The sequence below is a fragment of the Mesoplodon bidens genome (genome assembly GCF_964165515.1).
Source record: "Mesoplodon bidens genome assembly, chromosome: 12".
In the NCBI taxonomy this organism is placed as follows: Eukaryota; Metazoa; Chordata; class Mammalia; order Artiodactyla; family Ziphiidae; genus Mesoplodon; species Mesoplodon bidens.
This window is the reverse complement of record NC_138168.1, coordinates 51740841-51763108: the sequence shown is the minus strand read 5'-3', so window position 1 is coordinate 51763108 and position 22268 is coordinate 51740841. Positions and strand designations below refer to the sequence as shown.

The 22268-nt window shown below is 41.6% G+C and overlaps 1 protein-coding gene across 2 annotated transcripts in view; it reads right to left on the bottom strand.

Moving 5' to 3' along the window:
• SLC35F1 (solute carrier family 35 member F1) overlaps positions 1–22268 on the bottom strand; it is a 411291-nt gene that overhangs the window by 19844 nt on the left and 369179 nt on the right. For both annotated transcript variants that reach the window (XM_081251574.1, XM_081251575.1), the window contains exons 6-7: positions 20048–20100; positions 12685–12839 (exon numbers count right to left, since the gene is read on the bottom strand). In XM_081251574.1, the coding sequence (XP_081107700.1) occupies positions 12685–12839; positions 20048–20100 (208 nt within the window). The remainder of the gene's footprint in view (positions 1–12684; positions 12840–20047; positions 20101–22268) is intronic.

Here is a 22268-nt window from a genome sequence, read left to right as displayed (position 1 = left end):
GAGGGTCTTCAAACCTGGATTTTTAATTTCATTGACCTCTAGCTGACATTTAACATTTCTTTGTCATAAATGTAAGCAATGAGCTACATTATTGTTGTACCATAGACTCTTTCGCAATAGAAATCACATGTGTTTTTATATCACACTACAGTTGCTGCACAGATGTTTCTAAATATTGCTTACACTCGTCACTGCTTTGAAATGATAATAGTTATTAGATGTGCTTCCAGATCTTGTGGTTTGTATATTACTATAACATCACATCTAAAAATATTTTGATAACTTTATTTTAATACAACCAGCCTGCTCTGTAATGCTACATATTTTATTTTAGACATTTAGAAACATCGAAAAAGGGGTCTTCAGGCTTCACCAGACTGCCAAAGGGACACATGGCACAAAAAAGGTAGGGGGCCCTTGGTAGGGAGTGAGCTGAAATGCACACACAGGTGGTCTGACTCCAGAGCTTGGGCTCAGGCTTGTGACAACTCTGTCATTCTGCCTGCCCTTGGACTCGTGTTCACATTTTGGTGAAGATATTTTCAGCTCTCTCTCCAATTTGGAGAGAATTGATTAAGTGGTGATTAGGCAAACTCAGGGAAAAGTCAAGGAAACATTCTTAGGAAAAAAAACCCTTCCCTTCTTCCTCTTATTCTCAAGGAGGCAGGGGAATTGGGGCTTGCCATTATCTGGGCCTCTGGGATGAACTGGGGGAGCAGTTTCAAGGCCACCTAGGAACTGTACCCCTGGGAGTGGGACAGGTCATAGACCAAGTTGACCTACAAGTGTAAAGACATCAGAGACATTCTCAAACAGAAGAAAACCCAGAGATACCACACTTGTGATCTCTTGGGGAAAAAATAAAACCAAATTCCTTAATGACAAAGTCCAGTCACTCAAAAGATTGGAAAGGACTGGGTGCAGTGCTCAATTTTTAAAACAAAAAAACCTCTCAATAGCTATAAAGCTCTGAGAAAAAGAAAGTGTTACCTAAAAAAAGTTATCCTTTGAATACAACCATAAGACATATTTTCAAGGAAGCAAAGAACACTTCCTGACACCACTAGCCCAGTGGCACTTTTGCAGTGACTATAAAGTCTCCCCTCTTCAAGGCACTTGACCATCTGCTGGAACATATTCCTTATAAGTGGACAAGTTGCCCTTTGGACAGCCTGGACAACCATGCATGGCAGCCCTAATTCCTGACAATACTAATAGTGATGAAATCCAGCCAAATAAGAGAAAAATCAAGATAAGGGATTCAGAAAAGAGCCTGGATTTCAGAGACTGGTGGTATAGCAAATGTAGTAAGTATGGAAATATGGGCTTTAGACCATAGGGATTATATTGATAGAAATTATTAAAATAATTGACAACATAAAAACAGTACAGCAGAAGTCAGGAAATGAAGAAGGGATAATATCAATCATCTCTCATGGAAGGAAATAAATAAAAACTCTCAAAACTTTAAGTATAGAGTTTAAAAGAAATCTTCCATATATAGTAGCCCCTGGAGATGTATAGAGTGATGTCTCAGCTTTAGGCAAGACAATGTTTGAGCCGATATTTGTTCTTCATCTTAGCAAACTGATGCTCTGATTTCCATGTGCTTGGGTCATCCATGGGAGATGGATCCATACAGGCCTGCTGACAAAATTAGGTGTCTGATTGTGCAGGAGGGGGCCAGGCTATGCACCCTGATGACAAACATATCCCATGCATTCTCCTGGAAGACAGCTAGCTGTTTTTTCCTGGCTGTGTTCCAGTCCAACCACCAGCCTTTCCATATGAAACTTCTGCAACACTTCTAGCTCATTCCATTTTTCCTTACAGCTTGTCCTGATGATATGAGTTCAGAATATCTGTTTGTGATGTGGAGTTTATGAATAGATTCATGTAGAAGGAATTTTGACTTCTGGTTATAATTCTGGACCTGCCGCACAATTTATCTCCAACTTCTCTAATCCTTCCAATATTTCTGGTAAATGGAAATTGCTACTATGGCAGATACTGGCTACTCGTTCACTAAATAAACCTGTTTTCTTTTCTTCCCGCACAAACAGCTTGACTACATTTCCCAGCCTCCCTTGCAATAGAATGTGGCCATGAGACTGAGTTCTGGTCAATAGAATGAGGAGGAGGTTATATACATCACTCCAGACACAGCCATAAAAGTCTCTAGGCTGTCTTACAGCGAGCCCTGAAGAGGACTCCAAGAGCCTAGCCCAGGAGCAGGCAAACTTTTTCTTAAGGGGCTAGATAGCAAATATTTCTGGCTTGTAGGTCACACAGTCTCTGTCACAACTACTCAGTGCTGCTGCTGTAGGGCAAAAGCAGCCATGAATAACATACAAAGAAATGGACGTGGCTGTACTCTGAGAAAATTACATTTACCAAACCAGGAGGCTGGCTCACAGTTCATAGTTTGTTGATCCCTGCACGAGAGGATGGCAGAGCCACAAGATGGAAGGAGCCTGGGTTCCTGAATGGCTGCCTGGGAAGCACTCCCTTCCACCCATGAAAGCACTTACTCTAATTCAGCAAGATGGAAACTTCAAAAGACACTGTACTGAGCGTCTGTACTGAGGCAGGGGGAAACCAAGTCTAAACATTCATTGCTCTCACTCCTGGGTATTTCATGTGAAAGGCTTTGGGGCCTCAGTGATGCTAGTTTCTCCAATTCTCTACTCACCAGTGACAGTTTAAAAAATATGAAGAGTCATAAAAGCTGTGTCAGTTTTAAAATCTCCCATTAATAACTGCATTAGGGAGTATTATACTTAAAATTCACAGCCTTTTAAGATACTGTTCTTACAAAAAAAATATAACTGGTTACTTATGCAGGTATTTTTATAAATAAGATGTGAAGTATTGCTTTCTGTTCATCAGCTGCCACAGGCTGGAGCTGCCTGCCTCGGCTTTTCAAGTGCAGTTCCATTACTGAAATTGCTCACTGTCGCTGAGGATCAACAGGGTTGCTTGGCTGCAGATTCAGATCTGTGGCTAATGAAAGATTCCGTTGATGCAATCTCTACAAACTCTGGCATTGAAACTCAGATGTTAAGGATGCTTGAGATTGCTGGCCTATTCAAGTTTCAGTGGTTTGGAATCTCATCCTTTGCATTAATCCGCCTGGTGATTTTTGCTGTTCTTGTCACCTTTATTTATAAATAGTTAAGAACCAAAACAGTGCTTGGAGCATAGCAGGCATAGAATACATAAACATTTGCTGAATGAAGTTCTTTTAAATTTAGTACACAACAACATATTATTAAATTAGCCCTACATCCAGAGTTATTAAACTTTTTCTTGCGAAGTTTCTTGTAACAACAATAACAACAAAACTAGTAAGAGAAACTGGCGCATGTTGGGAGGTAATTTTTAGTGGCTGACAGAGAGGGTCAGGGTGGATCAGGGAGCTTGACACCTGTCCTCATAGGATGTCATCTGGATTGCCTGAATAGGCAGTTGATGATGTAAGAAACTTTTCTGATTACTTGTCGAAAATAACTCACAGCAATTATAAAAATTTAGCTGGTATAAAAATGCGACTAAAACATACAGATGAAGTTCTCAAAAATTCACGTGAATCACATTACCCAGAATAAAGTGGCATTCTTAGACAAATGATTTTGAAATCTCTCTCTACCTTGTTTTTTAGTAGTGAATATTTGGATGGTAAAAACGTCTTCCTGATGTAAGTGTGTAAGTTTTATGGTGCCCTTACCTTCCTAAAATATTACTTTCACTAGGATCACCTGTGGTTTCAGGCTGTTCGATATGGGGGGCCAGGTAAGCCAATGGCCTAAGTGGAGTGTTTAAAGGGGACTTGGAGAGAACTTACATTGTTCATTTCTTTCTCTATCATTCATTCATTCATTCATTTAGCGGTACGCGGGTCTCTCACTGTTGTGGCCTCTCCCGCTGCGGAGCACAGGCTCCGGATGCGCAGGCTCAGCGGCCATGGCTATGTGAGATTTTCCCAGACCGGGGCACGAACCCATGTCCCCTGCATCAGCTGGCGGACTCTCAACCACTGCGCCACCAGGGAAGCCCTATTTTTTATTTATTTTGATAAGGCTACAAAAATAATCGCTTCTTATGAAATTACGCTCAACTTCATTACAGCAATTCTGTGGCAATATTAAGCCTTGAAAAGGTAATAGCAAAGTATGTGAAGCAAGCCATTTTCTATTTTAAATGTCAGGCAAAAGGGAATACCCTGCATATTCAACACTGGCAGCTTTTTTCCTGAAGAATGTTCAGCACATGATGGCATATCTTGAAAGAATGATTGATATTTTATTTTAACAACACTTGAAATTTCAAAATTTCTGGCTATCACCTAAAAATTCTATTGTAAGCAATGAAATAATCAAGGAATTCAGCTAAAAATGACTAATATAATATTTTCTAAATTTTTATGCATGAAACCCCAGTTTTCCATTTTCAAATAAGGAATAAGAGAAATCTCTAACAAAACTGTTAAAAGCTACACATCCAGTTACAAAATCTGAAAATAAGAGTAACATCTTAAAAATGGAATGAGATAGGGATTACTAATCCTGAACCGTACATTCAATCAGAGAAATGCATCACCACTGGTCACCTTTCAAAAATCACATAATCTCTTCAAAAACTCCCTAAGGCAAGTCTAATCACCTTGAAGTTGGATGAGAATAAATAGCTGGTTCAAAGCCCTTAAACAGTAAACAGAAGCCACAAATTCAATCTAGGCTCCTTTGACTTTGCAGTCCATGCTCTTTTTGCCACAGCAGACTGCTGAATTCATGCTTCACACAGCAGACACTGAAGTAGTCTTCTCACCCCAATTCATCTTCTCACCACCTGACTTAGTGTTTTCTTTGTTAAAGTGACAGATTAGCAGGTAACATAACTACTTTAAAAAGCAGTTGGGAAATTCAACAGAGCACAGTGTGTGTAAGTGGAGAGTACCTTCATTGCCCAGATTTGGCTTCTGAAGAGCACATCCACATGTCCCAGTTGGTCTGGCTTGGAGACATTGTACCCTTATTTGTGTTGGTGTAAATTATTAATGGGTCTCCTGTAGTTGGCAGAATGATGGCCTCCTCAAAATGTTCACACCCTAATCCCTGGAAACTGTGAATATGTTACCTTACATGGTAAAAGGAACTTTGCAGATGTGATTAAGTTAAGCATTTTGAGATGGTGAGATTATCCTAGGTTATCTGGGTGGGCCCAATGTAATCACATGAGTCCTTACAAGGGAAGCAGGAATGGCAGTCAGATTTGAAGATGCTCTACTGCTGGCTTTGAAGATGGAGGAAGGGGCCACAAGCCAAGGAAGCAAGCGGCCTCCAGAAGCTGGAAAGGGCAAGGAAACAGGTTCTCCCCTACAGCCTCCAGAAGCCACCCAGCTCTGTTAACACTTGATTTTAACCAAGTGAGACTTCTGATCTCCAGTACCATAAGGTAATAAATCTGTGTTGTTTTTAACTATTAAGTACATGGTAATTTGTTACAGTAGCCACAGGAAACCCATACCCTTTCAATTTCAGAAGTGTCCTTGTGTTCAATAAACAAGGGGATAGAGTTCATAACTGGTCACGCTTTGACCTTGAAAAGCCAACACACCATCAACTTGAAAACTTCCTATGTGAATCTCTTCCTGGGTTTGGTTTTAAGGGGTCTCTGAGGCCCAGTAAAGCTCATCTCCTGTAATTTCCATGGATTGCTATAGATTTACTGTTCTGGATTCAATAGTGTCGTTAGGTACTAAAGAACAGAAATATATGACCACTTCTCAAAAGTCTTGTAAACCTAGAGTTTACAAGAGCACTATACCACATAGATAGTCCACTTCAGAATTAGGTCTTTTGCTTCCTCGGGATGTGGGGCTTTATTGCTCAGTCAGCAGAAGAGGTAGAGAAGCGGCAGACAGTGGACTGATGGGTGGGGAAAGGAATGGATTTTTTCCAAGGATGGAAGGTGAGAAAAAGCAAATAATCAATGTTGGGCAAGAGAGCTTCATTTAATCATTTAGTTCTGCCTGAGTAAGCAACATCTGTGAGCAAATAGCCCTTCTCTCTCAACTTGTAGATATTTATAACCAGACCAGAATGTTGTTTAAAGACATCAGGATTAGGTGAAAGGTAAACTCTGACTGCAGACTGTAGTAAAACCAAATTAGATCAGGTCGCAGGTTAATCGTCAGTACTGAAATGTGAGTCCCCTCCCCGTTATCCCTCTCACATTCTTGCCCAGCTTCCTCCAGTGAGGGGAACCCCCAAGACAGTCTAGTCCACTTTCGGATGAGTAATTGCTAACAAGGTTTCTTTCTATTTCACCATAATCTTATAACCTTCACCCTTTGGTCCTAGTGCCACCTGCTTGCAGCCACATAAATTGTCTGAACCAATGACTCTCAATTCTGGCTGCACACTAGGGTCAACTGGGGAGTCTTTAAAAATCTAATGCCCAGGCTGCACTGCAGACCACTTAAATACAGAATCAGTGAGAGTGAGTCTCAAGCATCAGTATTTTAAAAACTCTTCAGGTGATTCCAATGTGTAGTCAAGGTTGAGGGGTACTGGCTTAAACTCTCTTCCACACTATACTCTTTTACGCTTTCTTTCTTTCTTTTTTTTTTTCTGCGGTACACGGGCCTCCCACCACCGCGGCCTCTCCCGCCGCAGAGCACAGGCTCTGGACGCGCAGGCCCAGTGGTCATGGCCCACGGGCCCAGCCGCTCCGCGGCATGTGGGATCCTCCCAGACCGGGGCACGAACCAGCGTCCCCTGCATCGGCAGGCGGACTCGCAACCACTGCGCCACCAGGGAAGCCCCCACACTATACTCTTTAACTATTTAAAGACGCCCTGACCTGAAATGAATCTTCTCTTCCTCAGGCTGTGACTTTCAACCATCTCATTAAAGCAGACAATGTGAGGCAACTAGCAGTCAGTACTAAGCCGCCCTGGAGAGGAGTGGTGTCAGGAACCAGGAGGGAAGACTTGGTGGCCCAAAGGCCATGGTGGGCTTGAATTGGTTCCTTCCATGGTTTTAAAACTATAACCAGATAGATACTTCCAAGGACACTAGCAAGAAAATGAAAAGGCAACCACAGGGTAGGAGAAAATATTTGCAAATCATATATCTGATAAGTATCCAACATATATAAAGAAATACTATAACTCAATAAAAGACAAATAACCCAACTAAAAATGGGCAAAGAACCTAAACAGATATTTTTCCAAAGAAGATATATAAAAATATAACCACCTTCTCCCACTGCCCCAAATACACACACACAGACACACACACACACAACTGACAGCATCATTTTTAAATTTTGCAAAACTTGCCAAGATTTTTCATTGACCATGAACTGCTCTGAATGATAAAAGTACCCCCAATAAGCAGTTTTTAAAAATCAGTTTTCTGTGATGGCTCATCTGGCTGTGGTGGGAAACCTGCACGCCGCCCAGACCTGCCCTGCTGCCGGCTCTGGAGAGCCTCCCATCTGGGAAGCCCACAGCCAATGTCAGAGGCAGGCAAGCTGGGCCCTGGGGAAAAACATCCTGGATTTTCCAAATAATGACTACTTGATTGCAAATTCAAGCATTGCTTGGAAGATTCTTTTAGAAATTAAGGAAAAGGAATTTTTAAAAGATTTAAATTGAGAATTTAGCTTATTTCTTTGCAGATATTAAATACTACTGTTCATAAAACAGAGAACAGTAAAAGGCAGTGTTTATTCAAGAAGTGATGTGGTATCAACTGTAAGTACAGGAGAGTGAAGGGAAAGGAGAAATAGAGCATTTGTCTATGTCATATGACATAGCCCATAATATTACCATGGCTTTGTGAATACTGCCTCTATACAAGGTTCCTGATTGGTCAATAGGATTCTCAAATTATTGTAAAGATATTTGTTTCAAAAAAGAAATGAAGCCAATTACGAGATTTATTTAAAAATTGTTTCAAAAAAGTTGAAATATAGAATGTGAGCAAAGATTTAGTACAAGCTTATTCCCCAAATTATTTATAATAGCCAAAAAGAGATATCACTTGAATTCAATAAGCAGGGATTGTTCAGTCAGTGGTTCTCAATGTTTAGCAATGAGTGGAGACATTTTTGACTGTCATGACTTGCAGGATGCTATTGGCATCGAGTGGGTCAAGGCCAGGGATGCTACTAAACATCCTATAATGCACAAGACAGCCCCCCTCCCCCCACAAAGAATCATCTGGTCTAAAATGTCAATAGTGCCATGGTTGAGAAACCTGGGGTTAAATAAATTAAAAGTATAGCCATTCCATGGAATACTATATATCTACAAAAATAATCTCAATGCTGGCTGTGTATTAGGATATGTGATGAACCATCTGAAGAGCTTCTAAAAGTTCCCACTCCTGACCAATCAGGATCAGACTCTCTGGGGTAGGGCCTGGGCCTGGCTATGGTTTTTTTTTTTTTTAATAAAACTTTATTAAATCAAATAAGTGGGAATGCCTGTTTCCTAAGAAAGGCAGTTACAAAGGATAATAGCTGGTATGGGGTTGTTGACTTGGCTTTGAGCCTTATGGTCTCAAACCGTTGGAATGGCTATGTTTTGTATTTTCTCCAAGTGATTATAATGTACAGTCAGGGTTGAGAACCACTCATTCACATTCACATTATATACAGATATTAAAAGACAAGGAAGGGCTTCCCTGGTAGCGCAGTGGTTGAGAGTCCGCCTGCCGATGCAGGGGAACACGGGTTTGTGCCCCGGTCCGGGAAGATCCCACATGCCGCAGAGCGGCTGGGCCCGTAAGCCATGGCCACTGAGCCTGCGCGTCCGGAGCCTGTGCTCCGCAACGGGAGAGGCCACAACAGTGAGAGGACTGCGTACCGCAAAAAAAAAAAAAAAAAAAAAAAGACAAGGAAATATATACATGCTAAGTTTATTTATTTATTAATTTTTTAAAGATTTTTTTTTTGATGTGGACCATTTTTAAAGTCTTCATTGAATTTGTTACAATATTGCTTCTGTTTTATGTTTTAGTTTTTTGGCTGTGAGGCATGTGGGATCTTAGCTCCCTGACCAGGGATCGAACCCACACCCCCTGTATTGGAAGGCGAAGTCTTAACCACTGGACAGCCAGGGAAGTCCCTACATGCTAAGTTTAAATCAAGCATGTAACAAAGGAGTATGCATGGTGTAATTAAATTTAAAAATATATATGAACTGCAAATATGTGTACTACAAAAGTAATATGCACTGTAAATTGTACCAATGTATAACAATACTCATCTGTATTTTCTGACTTTCTCACAACTGGTATGTATGTCTTTGTAACAAAAGATAACAGGTCACTCAAGAAAACATTTTGGCAGTTTCTTATAAAACTAAACATGCTACAACCATAAGCCCAGCAGTTGTACTCTTGGTTGTTTATTTCAGAGAAATGAAAAATCTGTTCACACAAGAACGTGTAAATGAATGTTCATAACAGTTTTACATGTAATAGCCTCAAACAGAAACAACCCAGAGTCCTTCACTGAGTGCATGGTTAAATAAATCGTGGTACATCCATACTGTGGAATAGTACTCAGCAATAAAAAAGGAGCTACTAATATGTAAAACAATATGGATGAATCTCCAGAGAATGATGCTGAGAAATTATGCTGTGAAAAAAGTCGATCCCCAAAGGTTACATACTGTATAATTCCATTTACATGGAAGTGACAAATTTAGAGAAATGGAGAATAAATGGGTGGTTTCAAGGGGTTAAGGAGGTGGGTGAGAGACAAGTAAGCATGGCTATAAAAAGGCAACAAGAACAACCCTTGTAGGGATGGAAATATTCTGCATGTTAACTGTGCCAATGTTAATATCCTGATATTATACTACAGGTTTGCAAGATGTCACCAATGGGGGAAACTAGGTAAAGGGTAAATGGGAACTCTGTATTATTTCTTAAAACTGCATATGTATCTACAATTATCTTGAAAGTCTGATTTAAAGAAAGACAATAGGAATCAATTTTAACTAGAGAAAACACCTATTGTGTTTTCTTACCTTAAGGAAATTTAACTGTTAAATGGTAACGAAATATATGTGTATAGTGAAAAGCATTGCTTTAAGAGTTAAAAAACATCTATGACACCTCCAAATAGGTGAGTACAGGAATGTAATTTTCGGATAACACAGGTTCCCTTCTGATGGCACGATGACAGGGTATACACGGTTTCCTCTTCCCCAAAGTTACTTATCCTAAGTTACCAGTAACATACAAATGATGAGAGAAGAAGATGAATTTTGGAGAATTAGAATTTACCTGGTTCACCAGCCTTCCCAGTTTCTGATGCTTGTTTATGCAGAGAGCCCCAGGTCTAACCAAAAGCCAATGGAAGTATGAGGAGTGACAGACTCAAATATGAACAAGCACTGCTCAGGGACCCCTTTTCAGGTATTTGTTCTCAAATTCAGAGAACATCAGCCTCACGGAGGAGCAGACTCCCCCAGGTGCACCCCCAGATGCTGATTCTGTGGCTCGGGGTGTGGCCCAGGAATCTGAATTTTTAGCAAGTGCCCCTGGTGAAAGCAGACTTTCCAGAACACTGCTATGAAGGATGCTGAGAGCCGAACTGGATCTGGACTGCCCAAGAAGTGACTGTAGTCATCAAAACAATAGGTTTCAGGGCTTCCCTGGTGGCGCAGTGGTTGAGAATCTGCCTGCCAATGCAGGGGACACGGGTCCGAGCCCTGGTCTGGGAAGATCCCACATGCCGCGGAGCAACTAGGCCCGTGAGCCACAACTACTGAGCCTGCGCGTCTGGAGCCTGTGCTCCGCAACAAGAGAGGCCGCGATAGTGAGAGGCCCACGCACCGCGATGAAGAGTGGTCCCCACTTGCCACAACTAGGGGAAGCCCTTGCACAGAAATGAAGACCCAACACAGCAAAAATAAATTAATTAATAAACTCCTACCCCCATCTTCTTTAAAACAAAAACAAAAACAATAGGTTTCAGTCATCTTTCCTCAAGGACGATTAAAGGGATTCTTCTAGTTGGACCTTATAAAGACAATTACAGGAGGAAGTGCTGAGAACAGAACTCATGCTGAGGAATGGACTAGATGTGGATGCTTAGCTGTAGAGGAGAGACAGAAAAACGGCAGCCACTGTGCTGTACTGATGAGACCCCGGCTGAGTAGTCCCCAGGGCTCTGGAAAAGAATGGGGTGTGTTTGGAGGGGGATTCTGAGGGGAGGTGGTCCTCCTTACACTGTGGTGGGGAGCAATGGGGGGAACATGCTGAGACTTTACTTTTTACCTTTATGAGAACCAGGGTGCACTCAGGAAACAGATTGTACCAACTAGACAAAACAAATTACCAACAATGTACAAATGCTGTCCAGCAATTGACAATTTCTTTAAGCTGCCATTTTTGCCACCACGCTTGGCAGAAGTTTCCATGTAAAACAGGGACTCAGCATTTTATCCCTATCTGCTGTCATGGTTGCTTTCTTCACCTCTCATCTGCCAGATCTGCTTCTGGTTCTCCCAGCTGCCAACCTTGTTTGTGACCTCTTTTCCACCCGTGTCTGCTCTTCTTGGTCTGTTTCTTGGCTATGATTTTGGCTTAGCACAGTAATATTTCTGACCAGTCACTTCTGCTGCTTGGCCTCTGGTCATCATCTCAAGTACTTACACCCTCCAGCTCAGCACTTCTCCGGGAACCTCCAAACCCAGTGTGACCTGGTTGAACATGCCCTGCCCACCAAGATGCCCTATCAACTGGCCACATCCGTGAGATGATGACATTACCTGTAATACTGCTGGTGAAGCACTTGGCTAGAAGTGGCCCAGAGCAGCGCCTCTCTTCTTCTGTCTCTTCTTCTTTGGCCTGTCCTAATTTGGTCTTATCTCTTTGGGTATCCCTTACTTGTCCTTTTTCACACTGGTCATAGTCCCCACTGACCCTTCTCTTATAGGACTAGTTAAGGAATGGCAAGCGGGTCTCTTCTCACATACCAACTCTAGTCAATTGTTAATGAATCAGTGAGTGTAGTGTTTAAAAAATAGCCTCTCATAGCACACCTCAGTGGACCATAACCAATGTCATGCCTGCCTTGGGTGAGGATGTGGGTAGAGTCTTACACTTGAAGAGATTGCCGTCTTTGTACTGAATAGTTTCTTCTTTAGGGCTGATATAATAAAAACTATTTTGAATGCATTAGCATTTTCCATTCATATTTGCTATAAAAATACATGCAAAACAGAAACTGCAGGAACTGTGTCTTTTCTCCAATGAGAATACACTCTTCTGGTGTCTTTGGCAGAATCCATTTGGCAGTTATAGCTTGAGAATTGTACAAGTCTCCCTAGCTTTAGGCTGGAAAAAGAGTAGCTGCTGGGGTGAATGACGTCAGAAAAACTGTCCCCCATTATTTGAAAGCCTTTCCCTCTAGAGCTGTTTCTTATCTTTCACTATCAAATGTCTGTAGTGACTAGTCTCTTGCGACAAAATGTTGCTTCAGTCTTATAGTTGGAATGTGAATACCCAGGTCATAGGGGTTAGCACACAGAGGTGCGTTCCTGCTTCTCAATGCAAAATCACAAAATTGGGGCAATTCCACAGCAGAGTATTCCTACCTATATGCATTCCTTCCGACAAAGTATCATCTTCAGAAAGGAGCACTGACTCCACTTACCTTGTAGTGGAAGAGAAACAATCCACAGAACAAGCTGTACAGATCTGCGGTGAGCAGGGAGAGGTTGACTGAAGTGGCGCTGGTTTTCTTTATGACCACTGGCATGAAGCTGTAGAGACCAAACATGCAGGCACTAAAGCCAACGTAGAGCAGTCCTGATGGGGAGAGGAAAGAGAGGAGACGTCACAGCCTCCTCCAGGGCCTCTGTGGATCCACAGTGGGTGAAGGAAGGGGAATGGTGCCCCCGACTTATTTTTCACTCTATTAACGGATGTTTATTATTGGGTAATACATAGCTAAAACATAAAGTAAAAAGTGAAAATCTGCACGTGGAACAAAAACCACATGCTTCTCACACATATATGATGTTTTGCTTCTTCCGGGAAAGGACCTCTTAGTGGCTACAGTCAGAACATAGGGTCAAGTCTTCTAAATTCTATTTCTGGTTGTGCTGTAAGTAGTATCTAGTACCCATGTCTTTTAAAACATTTTTCATTTCTTTTTTATTTGCAACGTAGGAACAAAGCTGCTTGGTGTCATGTATTGCTCACAATGATGAATAACTACACAGTCCTTAAAATGGAAGGGCTTACATGACAAAGAGATGTGGACTAAGTCCGAGTACTGCACTGAAGTCCTAACTGTGTGACCTTGGGCAAATCACTTCATTGCTTTGACACAAGATGATCTGTCAGTTTCTTCCAGATTTGTGAATCCTGCTCAGCCCTACTGCCAACCCCAGAGTCCTGTTCCGCCATCACTCTTCCTAGCATACCGTGGGCCTGCAGGCTCACGTTTTAGGCTCTGCTGTTTTAGAAATAGATAGGTAAATGCTTTGTAGACCATCAAAGAACGAAGTTTTGCAAAACAGAAAGATAAAAAAGAAGAAAAAAATGCCCTTAAAATGCTATATGATCAGTCCCTCATCCTCTGAAATTCTCTCTCTGTTTCTCTCTCATTATAACTAGATACACAATTGTTAATACTAATTCCATAAGTACATAATTTTGTTGAGTCCCAAGCAGAAGATTATGGTTAAATCTAGAGTTTGGTTCATCACTTCCTAGATGTTGATGCAACACAAATGTAGAAAAATTATGCTCATTTCTCTACCTGGAAAGAATAAGGCATAGAATAAGCATAAGTAACGCGATTCAGTGGATCTCTGGGCATTTTTATATAATAAAATATCCAACATTTCCAAAGGAACCTTGATTACATGTGTCTGCTTTAGGCTGTGGGCAGATTACTTCCCCTGAGTCCTATGAACTTTGGAGGATTTGGTAGGTACTAGACATCCAGTCCTTTTGACTGTGAAGAACAGGGATCCCTCCATAGAGAAATTTGGTTTTCCCATATGAAAAGCATTTCAGGGCATGAGTCATTATTCTATATGTTTCTGATATTTAAGGAAAGTTTAAGGAAAGCCATGCCAAGTCTATATAAGAATTTTATTTTGAACACTAAGTAAGCAAACTCAGTACAACAGCCCCCTCTAGTGTGGTGGAAATGCCCTAAGAGGAAACTGGAATAATCACTTTTCTCATTCAGTAAATTATACAAGTCCTCTCGTGGATATTCTGTCATAGTAATGTCAGATGGCTTTTGGCTCTCCATCAAAGTTTTAATTCCCTAAAAATGTTCAATTTTCCTGTACTTAGGTTTCATGCTACTTACAATTCATTTTCCTTTTAACCAAGTTACTAAAAATGCAATATTAAATAACCTATGATTAATACATGAAAAGACATAAAAATTAATTCAGTATTCCTTTAAGGAATCTGAGATGAACAGACTAGGGATAAAATATATCCTAAATTAATCCACTAAAAGTAATCAGACTTGACCAGAACATAGTCCAGGAACCAGAGCCTTAAAAAAATTTTTTTTTTTTCGATTATACATGACTGGGCTAGGAAGTTCCACAATCCTACCCTCCCATCACCTTACCTAGCACACCATGGACTCTCACATGTGAGATCTGATGTTTTATATTCACTCAATTATTCACCCATGTATGCACTGAGTACCTACCATGCTCTAGGGACTCTGCTATGGGTTAGCAATACAATGGAAAACAGGATAGACAGGAAGCTTGGAGTTGGTATTGGTACTATTAAGGAAGAAAAGGGTTGCTATGAGGAATGACAGGGGGCTTGCTTTAGGAGGGCTGGAGGTGGCACTTACCTTGAATGCTGAAGGACTAAAGAGATTGCCAGGGGAAAAATAATTTAGGTAGGAGGACCTACAAATGAAAAGACCCTGATAGGTTCCAGGAGCTGCCAGAGGCCAGAATATATGAGCAGGATGAACAGAGTGAGGTAGTGATAAGAGAGGAGGTTGGAAAATGAGGCGGGGGCTGGATTATATGGGGCTTTGTAGGTCTTAGAAAGAAATCGATCTTCTTCTAGTTGTAATGGGAAGCCACTGAGGAGTTTATAGCAGGTGGCTAACATCTGATCTACATTTCTAAAAGATGACTTTGGTTACTGTGAAGGAGAAAAGCAGAGAGGAGACCAGTGAGGAGTGCAGGGTCTCAGTCCAGGCAAGAGATGCTGGTGGCTTTGCTGGGAGTGGCAGTGGAGAGGAAGGGAAGTGGCTGGTCTGTGAAGACTCAACACGCCCTGCTGGTAGACTGGATGTGGGTAGTGAGGAAAAGGACAGCGTCAAAGACACCTATGGGTTCACATGGGCTCTGGCTAATTTAGAAACTGGGTGAATCAAGATGCCATTTACTGAGATGGAGAGAACTGAGCAGGAGGACCAGGTTTTCAGGGGAAATAAAAAGCTCTGTTTTGAACACATTAGGTGTTAGATGCTTATGCATCATCCAAAAGAATCTGTCCAGTAGCGAGTGGATATACAATTGGCAGCTCAGAGAAGAGGTGTGACTTTACAAGCAAATTGGTGAGCCAAGGAGTGTAAGAAAATAGATACACAGCAGAGCTTCACTCTACTCATCAGGCTACCTTGAGATGCTCCAAGCTTAAACACTCTAGACCTGTTCTTAAAAACTGCAGAAATTAAATTTGGAGGGATAGGAGTGAAATATATACACCATCATAGTTAATCACTTTGCTGGGTCAACCAATGTTTTTGTGTGTGAATATCCTGTTCTGTGAGCAAAGCATGGTCAGCCAAATGAAGGCATGATTAAGTGGAGAGTGGGAATGCAGTATTGCTGCAATTTACTGATTTGTTGTTCTTAGATGGACATTAGCTAGTTAATGGACGTAAGTGATGCATCTGAAGGCCCAACTTGCTGTGCATGTGGGGTTTTCAAACAATCGATCGACATGATCAGACAAACGGACTGAATTACTTTTTGACTGACAACCACATGATGGGTGCAATAACTACATTTACAAAGTATATGTATAACCATTTCTTATTTGAAATGATTTCCCTCTCACTAAAGACAGAATTTGGTAGCTCTTGTCCTCACGCACTAAAGAGATTTAAGCTAAAGAAATTGGAAAGAATACTACCAGCTAATACTGATTGAGCACTTGCTATGTGTAAGGTACTTTATGTACATTAATTAATCTCCATAACATAATGCCACTGCTGCCATTGCTAATGTTATCCTCTTTACACACGTGAGGAAATAGGCTTATAGAGTGTATCAGTCAAGAAACACAGTCCATACCATGTTCAAAAGAGGAAATATAATATGGGGCACAAGTTAAAAAGGTGTTTGAACGGGTGATAGGGAAACAGAGATGGTGAGGCAACCCAGACATTAGCAATAGCGGTAAATTATTCACACCCCTGGAGCCAGAGGGATCCAGGGAGGAGGCCATGTTACCAGAGGTCAGAAGTCAGAGAAGCAGAGGAATAATCAGAGGACACTCGGCCACTTCTAGAGACCTGACCTGAAAGAAGGAGACACACCATGGTTTCTTTCTTCCTCCTACCCTCCAGTCCCCTTTTACTGCTTCCCATTGGCCAAATCTAACTGAAAGCCAGTTAACAAAGCAGCTGGGAAGCACTGTTTGTTTTGCATGAGTCAGTCGTCAGCCTCTGCAATGCAGAGCAGAGTAACGGTAAGAAACAGATCTGTGAGCAAACAGGCAGAAGACAAGCTTATAGAAGTTGAGTAGCTTGCCCTCAGGTCACTCAGGCTGCCTGAATTTAAATTCTGAGCACATACTACTAACCTATGTTGTCTAATTATTATGAAGAGAAATGGGGCTTGGATAAGGCATCCTATTTGATGGTAATGAGCATCTCATTTTATATACGATATATACACAACACATCATATATACATGATACATCATGTGATATGTGCTATATATGCTTATATATGATGGATATGGTATATACATGTATATAGTATGTGTCTGTGTATGCTGCATATATTTTATCTCATAACTTTCTTTGGGATCCCACTGGTGTCACTGGTGTTCTTTTACTTCCCTTTGACTAGACTAGTTTTTTAAAACATTATTTTTAATTCTTAAAAATAAAGGCAAGGTAAGATCGTTTCTCAGGCCATATGCACTAAGGCACCAGGATGGGGGGATGACTCAGAGAGTGCAAATTAGTCCCACCACAGGCAGCTGTGAGCCCAGGGAAGCGGCCTCAGCTCCCCAGGCCTCCAGTTCAGCATTGGTAAAAAGAAAGGCTGTATTCTTAATGATCTTTAAGGTCTTTCCTGCTCTGTGGTCTCATTACTGCATCTTCAGGGAAAGGTCAAATCTCTTGTTTTGGCCTCTAGGACAAAACCAAAACCAAAACCAAAGAAAGCATCACCCACGGCAAGAAAAGTGAAGCCCCAGCGCACCACAAACTGGCGCTGGCTGACCCAACGCACACTTTTTCTTCCTCTGACACTGGACTTGCACGTCAGCTAACACTTGTTCACACGTCCTTCAACACAATATGGCAAAATTGGATAAAGGGAACGCTTAAGCTAGTTATTAGATTTCTGACTAATCTGTCCACCTGCTCCACAGGAGGACATTTTAGCTCTATTAGGTCCTACATTTCACTTGAGTTTCATGATTACATAACCAGACCCAGTTGTTCTGTTCAGTAGAGTAAAACAAAGAAATAAAAACAAACAGCATCAATAAATGAATGTTATCTTCTTGCTTTTAATTACTCTTTGCATCTTGCAATTGGCCAATATTATTAGAAAATAACAGAATCTGTTAAAAAATGCTTTCCAAATCCAGAAAATATGAAACACGTTTATTACCCCACTTGCTCCATTGAAAAAAAATCTTTTTACTTTGATAAAATGGCAACCATAGGAGCTGTCCAAGAGATTATATGATGGGGATCACTGATGTGGAGAGAGGGAAGGGAGAGAAACGCATCGACAGATACTGGGAGATATAGTCTTGGATTTTGGTCTCTCAACTAAGACGCTGGGAGCGCTCCACCAAGACACAGTGATAAGAGCTTGGCACTCTTGGGTGATTTCCCATGGAGCATGGGGAGGCCTTGATGGGAGGCTGATCCCCTTGGTGTCTCCTTGCCTCTAGGGTCCATGAGTTCCAGTAGCTGCTACACCATCTCCTGGCTTCCCAGAAAGAAAGTACAACGCCAAGCCTAAGCCTCCTGCCCTGTCTCCACCGCTTCCCTTTTGTCTATATTTTTGTAAGATGAGAAAGGGCAGGACAGCCCGTCTCCTTTGCTTGTCGTTCATTTGCTCATTTAATAAACATTTATTCACTGAATTTTATGTGCCTACAACTGAACCAAGCAGTAGAACCTTGTAGCAGGTCAGGATGAGGTAGGAGGACAAAGATGGCCATGGTGTAAAAGCACTCAACCCATCCCCATGCTTCAGAAAGAAAAGATGAATATTTGGTTCCTTTTCTAGACCATCTGAGCCTCATTTCCAATCAGAAATTAAACGAATGGTTTTATGATGTGTTCCCTTCATCATCTTGGACCACAGGAGATTGACATTTTAATGGCAATACGAGGGCTCAGAATAAAACTACCTTTTGATGACATATTTAACTAACACTGAATTATAACAGAACCTTGGTGGACATGCACGTGACATCCACATAATTAGAGGACAAATTATTTTTTATTAGTGCTACTACTATTAATATAAAATTAATTTATACTCATGGACCACTGCATGTGAAGTGTTACCAAGCACAGGTAACATCCTGGCTCTGAGAATCACAAAGGCCCATGCAGCTGTAACCTGCAGCTGGCTTCTTTTCCCAGCCGCCTTCCTCTCCTCCCTACAATCCCTTCTCTCTATTGATTTTCATTTAATTGTATCAACTCGGGAGAAATTAAACGGGAGGACTCTGTGACAGACACAAGGGCTGGGGAGCCCTTGAAGTCACTAGAGATAACCCCAGGGGCAGTCGTGCATAATTCTGTAGCACCTGGTGTGCTTTCAGAGGCAATTCTGCCAGCAGCAAGTCAACCCTGGATGCTTCAGGGTCAAGGGTAGGTAAAGCGGTGCAGGGAGTTTTATGTCACTGTTGTCCTTGTTCGGAGAAGCAGAATTTGACTGAAGCTGTCAGTTCCATGAAAGCTCATATAAGTTGGAGATGGCTCAAACGGCCAGCTTCAGAGTGGGGAACCACCTGTATTTTCACCTGGGCACACACTTCCCAAGCATGCCCATAAGCCAAGCTCTGTGCTCACTGCTGGAACCCAGGAGTCTTGGTATAGACACTGAGGGGATATTTCAGGGCTGAGGGTAGGTCAGTCCCATCTAGGGCTTGCTGAGTGATCATTATTAGAGCATCACCTGGGATCTTAAATCCTTGTCCTATATTATTTTTAGAGAAAAGTGACTTTAGAAACAGGTGGCATCTAGATGCCCTGGCTGACTATTAAGTAGCTCAAAGTCTGTCTGGTATTTTCCACCAAGTCCATTTGGAGATCAATTGACCATGTCTTTTGCGCAAACTGCTCCCTTCTGAAAAGGTTTTTATGGGTTCAGAATGCCCATTACCTTGTTTTCTTTTGTGCCGTTTTGTTAAGTTCAGTTTTTTCCCTTTACTAAAGTGCCACTTTTTAATGATTACGTCAGTTTGGTGTTTCTCAGCTGCAGCAAATTGCTGTCATTTGTGTCCCACCACTGCCTCGGGCATTTTTTCTTTCCAGTTGGTCTTTAACCTAATAACATACTTCTGTGTCTACACTAATGACATCTTGGCGATGATAATGGGCAGAGGCTCAATTAAGAAACATTATGCATTCAGTCTCTTCTAGTGTGTACGAATCCCTAAAGTGACAAGGGGGTTTCCTTTTCTTTTGTCCCTTGCAGTCGAAGTCCTTTCCTTGTTTGTGCCTCACCGCCACCCCCGTCACTCTCCATACGTTATTTCTCAGGTTTACTAAAAACAGCATCTTAGGGGAGCAAAGCCCTTACCTATTTGCCAATCCCAGGGCACCTTCAACAGCTCCTTGTGCTCCATTATAGCTCTGCGAATTGAAAGAAAGCACACCTGATAAGCAATGCGTCCTACTTCTTTTTTCACTTACCAGATTTATACAAATCATGAAGCAATCAATTGAATTTCAAAAATTACTCTGGATCACGCAGAGGCAAGTCTCATTAGGCAGCCCAGCCCAAGGTTTATCCCTGCAGGATCTTGTTTGGTAAGTGGGCATGGTGGAGCACAGACCCTCCGCAGTCCTTCTCACCCAGTCTGCCTCTAGCCTTTGCTTCTTCTTGCTTAGATGTTTTCTCAAAAGTATATGGCGAGGTTGCAGGTTTAATCAGTTTTCTGACTGAGCACTCTTCAGGGCAGTGGTTCTCAAACTTAAATGTAAAAAACCACCACCTGGGGCCTCCCTGGTGGCGCAGTGGTTGAGAGTCCGCCTGCCGATGCAGGGGATACGGGTTCGTGCCCCGGTCTGGGAGGATCCCATATGCCGCGGAGCGGCTGGGCCCGTGAGCCATGGCCACTGGGCCTGCGCATCCGGAGCCTGTGCTCCGCAACGGGAAAGGCCACAACAGTGAGAGGCCCGCATACCGCAAAAAGAAAAAAAAAAAAAAAAAAAAAAAAAAAAAACCACCACCTGGAGAGCACCTTAAAACAATTTCCTGGGCCCCACCCCTTGAAAGTCTGATTCAGTAGATCTGGGTGGGGCCCATGGATGTGTGTTTCTGACAAGTTTTCATGCGGTGCCAGTGCTGCTGGTCAGAGAACTACACTCTGAGAACCACTGTTCTGGAAGAGGACAAGGAGGGGAGGGGGGCAGGGCTCCACCGGTGTCCCTTTGGTTTCAGTGTGCCCTCAATGTATCCCGTTTGCCAAACACACTCATATGCCACTTCCACTATTTTGGCAGCAGTGTTTCTGAAGGGCTCTGTCAGCTCCAATGGTCTATAACTGAAGCAGATGAGTGCTAGATCTCTGAAGAGGTTTTTTTGGATCCAAGAATAATAATCCATAAAACGAGCCATCCATCTACAAAAGGTTGGTTATGAACAGTTGAACTAGGCTATTTCTTTTCCTCTTACAAAGCTGAAGCACCAAATTTAGGAACTTTCAAATGCCAGCATGCTTTCAAAATGAACCGAAAATAAATCTTTCTTAGAGAGACTTCCCGTGTCCTTGCCTTATTTGCTATGGAGTTTTCCACCTGTATCTCAGGATACCGAAGTTTGGAGGATTCTTGGAAACAGCCTATTTGCAAAACCAGTTTAAAGTGATGCCAAAATAGCTTCCATAAATAATTTCAGACACTGCCCCAGTACAAAGAACTTACTTTGTAGAAAGTGATTTGGTGAAATAAGAATTACTTGCTTTGCAGAGAGGGATTTGCTGAAATTAGACTGGAGGTTATACTATCCTTCTTTATCTCTTACGTGAAACTAAAATCCATGGCCTTTATTGATGGAAAATTATGCTTTGTTTGACACTTATTCTTGCAACAACTTCTGAGGCCTAGTCAGTGATGACTTATATGTTCCAATGCCAGAATTAGTGCAAAATTGTTGTGTCTGACTTTTTGATGCTTAGTGAATGCCTATGTTACATCTTCACTCGTTTAAGGAAAATGGAAACACTAAATTTCTAAGAGATGAATTTGTTTTCTGTTTATCGTTTTTGTTTGGTTTTTTTTTTTGGCCGTGCACACTGCTTGTGGGATCTTAGTTCTCCTACCAGGGATTGAACCCGAGCCATGGTAGTGAAAGTGCTGAGTCCTAACCACTGGGCTGCCAGGGAATTCCCTAAGAGATGAATTTGAAATATGGTTCACTTGTGCAAATCCATGGGCAATAAAAGAAAAAATTTATAAAAGGAAAATTTAAACTATGAGTTTTCTAGTAGTGGTGGTTACTAGTAAGACTAGTTTACTGGTTGCCAGTAGTAAACAGAATGCCCTTTTTTGGAAGTGCATCAAATCACGGCATTTATACTTAGTTTGTCTGTTTCTCTAAGTAAAACCTGATTGGCTGGTTTGGGAGAATCAATGTACTTCTCATGTATTCTTGTAAATTATCTTCAAAGTCCATTAAATACATCCATTAAAAATTCATTTAGTTTGGAAGAAATTTACTAATAAAGATATTGAGTTTTTCAGATTTCATGTGGGAGAGGTTGGTGACAGGTTTCTACCTTTGATTTTTGTAAAATAAA